This window comes from Myotis brandtii, unplaced genomic scaffold (assembly GCF_000412655.1).
Source record: "Myotis brandtii unplaced genomic scaffold, ASM41265v1 scaffold160, whole genome shotgun sequence".
Classification (NCBI taxonomy): Eukaryota; Metazoa; Chordata; class Mammalia; order Chiroptera; family Vespertilionidae; genus Myotis; species Myotis brandtii.
The window spans coordinates 2,652,196-2,655,397 of NW_005355833.1; the positions used below are offsets into that span (position 1 = coordinate 2,652,196).

Genomic DNA, 3,202 nt, shown 5'->3' on the forward strand with positions numbered 1-3,202 from the left:
ATGGGCAGCCCAGAGGGGGGACGGGAGGGGGATGTGGAGGTTACCCATTCAGGAAATCACCTTCTCACCTCCTTTCTCCGCCCCGCCCTGGCCCTCGTGGCCTCTCTTCTCTTGGCCCACCCAGCTCCTCCGCATATGTTCTTCCCTACCTCACAGGGGAAAGTAGGAGCAGTGAGCTGAGTCTGGGGGAGGGAGAGCTGTGGTGACATCAGTCACCTGGGACACTACAGGGGGGAGCAGTGGAAGGTGGGGGCGGGGAACGGGGCTGAGGCTGTATGGGCAGCCCAGGAGGGGGGACGAGAGGGGGATATGGAGGTTACCCATTCAGGAAATCACCTTCTGACCTCCTTTCTCCGCCCTGCCCTGGCCCTCATGGCCTCTCTTCTCTTGGCCCACCCAGCTCCTCCGCATGTTCTTCCGGCAGCAGGATGAGATTCGGCGTTTGAAAGAGGAGCTGGCGCAGAAGGACATCCGCATTCGGCAGCTCCAGCTGGAACTGAAGAACTTGCGCAACAGCCCCAAGAACTGTTAGCTGTCCGCGGGGCTGCTTTCTACGCCGATCTCTCCATTGTTTCTACTCGTCCCTTAACTCCCCCTTATCCTGTGACCCCAGAGACAGCGCCTGGAGGGGAGCTGGGGAGAGCCTGAGGGCCCCGCCTGCCACAGCAAGACTGGAAGCTGATCTTTGACCTCTTGACCTCATGCTAATAGGAGTCCCCAGGCTCTCCTGGAGGACCCCGCTGGCAGCCCCTTTTCCTGCCACCTCCAGAATCTCGGCTTCCCCCTGCTGGGCAAAGCACGGATTCCCTGAGGGGTGCCCTCCGTGGACCAGGGAGCAGAGGAGGAAAGCAGACCCCAGTAGACTTAGAACTGGAACTTTTCCCTTGCAAAGGAGGCTGCTGTCAGGACATCTCAGCACCCACTGCGGGGCTCCCCGCATCCCTGATGGACCACACTGTAAGGGCTGGATGGCAGGTGTCACCTCTTCTCCCCTCCCCTCCCCCCTCTGCAGCCCTGGAAGCCAGATTCCCCTGACAAGGGTTGCAAGCAGCCTCGCTCCTTTCTGTCTCTTGCCCCCTCTCTCTTGTCTTCAGGGAATTAAGAGGATTGCTCGCCAAGGCCATAATGACCCCTTGCCTTCCCAAGATTCTCTTCAACGCTCTTGCAATACCCTTTTCCCATTTGATTTGGGAGGCAGGCAGGGTAGGGAATGATGTCATTTCACAAGTGACAGAACTGAGGGTTGCACTGGAGAGAAATGACTTACTCAGTCACCCAACAGGTCAACAGTGGACCCGGGACCTCGGGTGTTCAGAACATGCCAGGGCCCTTTCCACTGCATCAAGATGCCAATCCCTGGGGGCTTCACCGGTGCCCAAGTATCTGTGGAGAATGAAACTGGAAGCCACTTCTACCGTCTGCCCAACACCAGTAGTGCCAATGTGTCACACTGCCTAGTTGAGGCCCCTCACACTCGGTGCCCCTCCATCTCCCTGGCCCCCGTGCCCTGCCCCCGCCCCAGGGGACTCCCTCTCAGATGAGGCCTCTTCGTCCTGGAAGTGAGGCTGAGGAGGGTGGAGTCAGGCCCTGGGGAAGGCAGAGCAGGGGTGTCTGCTTCAAGGGGTGGATGATGCTCTGTGTGTCTCTCGCCGCTGTTATCTCAGCCACTCTCAGCCTTACGCTTGTAGAATGACCACAGTCCCTCCCGTCGGTATTGCACTTTAAAGTTTACACAGTTCTTTGACACATCGGATCTCATTTGAGTCTCGCATCCGCTCCAGGGGTAGGGAGCACTCCTTCCATTCTGCAGATGAAGAGACTGAGAAGTGGCCTGAGGTCACAGGACTCTTGAGACACCACCTTTCATCTGGTCTACACATTCTCTTTTTGTTTCTTTTCTCCATTTCCCACTACCCACGGTGTCCATAAACACTGTTCTTCTCAGAAAAGTCACAGTTTGGGGTGAGATCTGGCCCGGGAATCAAGAAATGGGTGTCCATCCTTCTCTGGCTAGGATCTACTAGACACATTGTGCTCCACACCTGCTTTGCCCATGGCCACCGCAGAACATCCACCCACAGAGGTCAGGGTTCCCTCCAGGCACCCTGGGCAGGGAAAGCCCTCGACCCCTGGGGTTTTCCTCCATGACCTTTCCACCCTCTGGGCCGGCTGAAGCAGGGTCTCCTCTCCCCCAGCCCCCTGCAGCTAGACAGTGTTAGCTCTCATCTCCTCCTCCCCACACTTCTTGAGCTTTTTTTCTCCCCCATTGACCTTTGTGGTCTTTCTGTGATTATTTATGCTGCCTCCCAAGGATAGAATTGAAATAAAATGTTTTCAACTTATCAACCCGGGCATGGCCATGTCACTGCACCCCAGGTGCTTCCCGCTCTTGGTTACCACGGTATCTTGATGGCCAACTCCCCAACCCAGCGCCTTTGCCCTTCTGGGACAGCAGACCACATCTGTATCTGCGGATGTAATTTCACACTTTCATTCACCTCCGAAGGCTTCTGACTCTCAGCACTATTGACATTTGGAGCCAGATAATGCTTTGCTGTGAGGGCTGTCCTGAGCACTGTAAGATGTTTAGCAGCATCGCTGGCCTCCACCAATCAGATGCCACAGCAACCCCTGTCCGATTGTGATAAACAAAAATGTCTCCAGATATCTCCCAGTATCCCCTAGGGCAGTGATGGCGAACCTATGACACGCGTATCAGAGGTGACACGCGAACTCATTTTTTTGGTTGATTTTTCTTTGTTAAATGGCATTTAAATATATAAAATACATATCAAAAATTTAAGTCTTTGTTTTACTATGGTTGCAAATATCAAAAAATTTCTATATGTGACACGGCACCAGAGTTAAGTTAGGGTTTTTCAAAATGCTGACACGCTGAGCTCAAAAGGTTCACCATCACTGCCCTAGGGTGTCAAAATAGCCCCCACTGTTCTACAATTAGTCAGCAGGCATCTGCTCTGTATCAGCCCTGTGTTGAGATCTGGGGGACACCAACATTTCACACTGGAATGATATTTCGGTTCACAAAGCACTATCCCATGTACTTGACTGTTGATCTTCATTCACAGCAGCTCTAGGTATAGTCTAATATTGTCCCCATTTTCAAGAAAGCAGTCAGGTTCAGAATGGTGGCATGCTCAAGGTCATTCAGCTGGTGTAGTGGGGAAGACATACAGGGATG

General features: G+C 53.8%; 1 protein-coding gene across 1 annotated transcript in view; it reads left to right on the forward strand.

Annotated features, from left to right (window-relative positions):
• Window positions 1-2,342, forward strand: part of CORO2B (coronin, actin binding protein, 2B) — a 64,943-nt gene extending 62,601 nt beyond the window's left edge. Inside the window, exon 11 of the mRNA XM_005862087.2 lies at window positions 401-2,342. Coding sequence (XP_005862149.1) covers window positions 401-532 — 132 coding nt within the window. The 3' untranslated portion in view covers window positions 533-2,342. The remainder of the gene's footprint in view (window positions 1-400) is intronic.
• The last annotated feature ends 860 nt before the right edge of the window (window positions 2,343-3,202 follow it).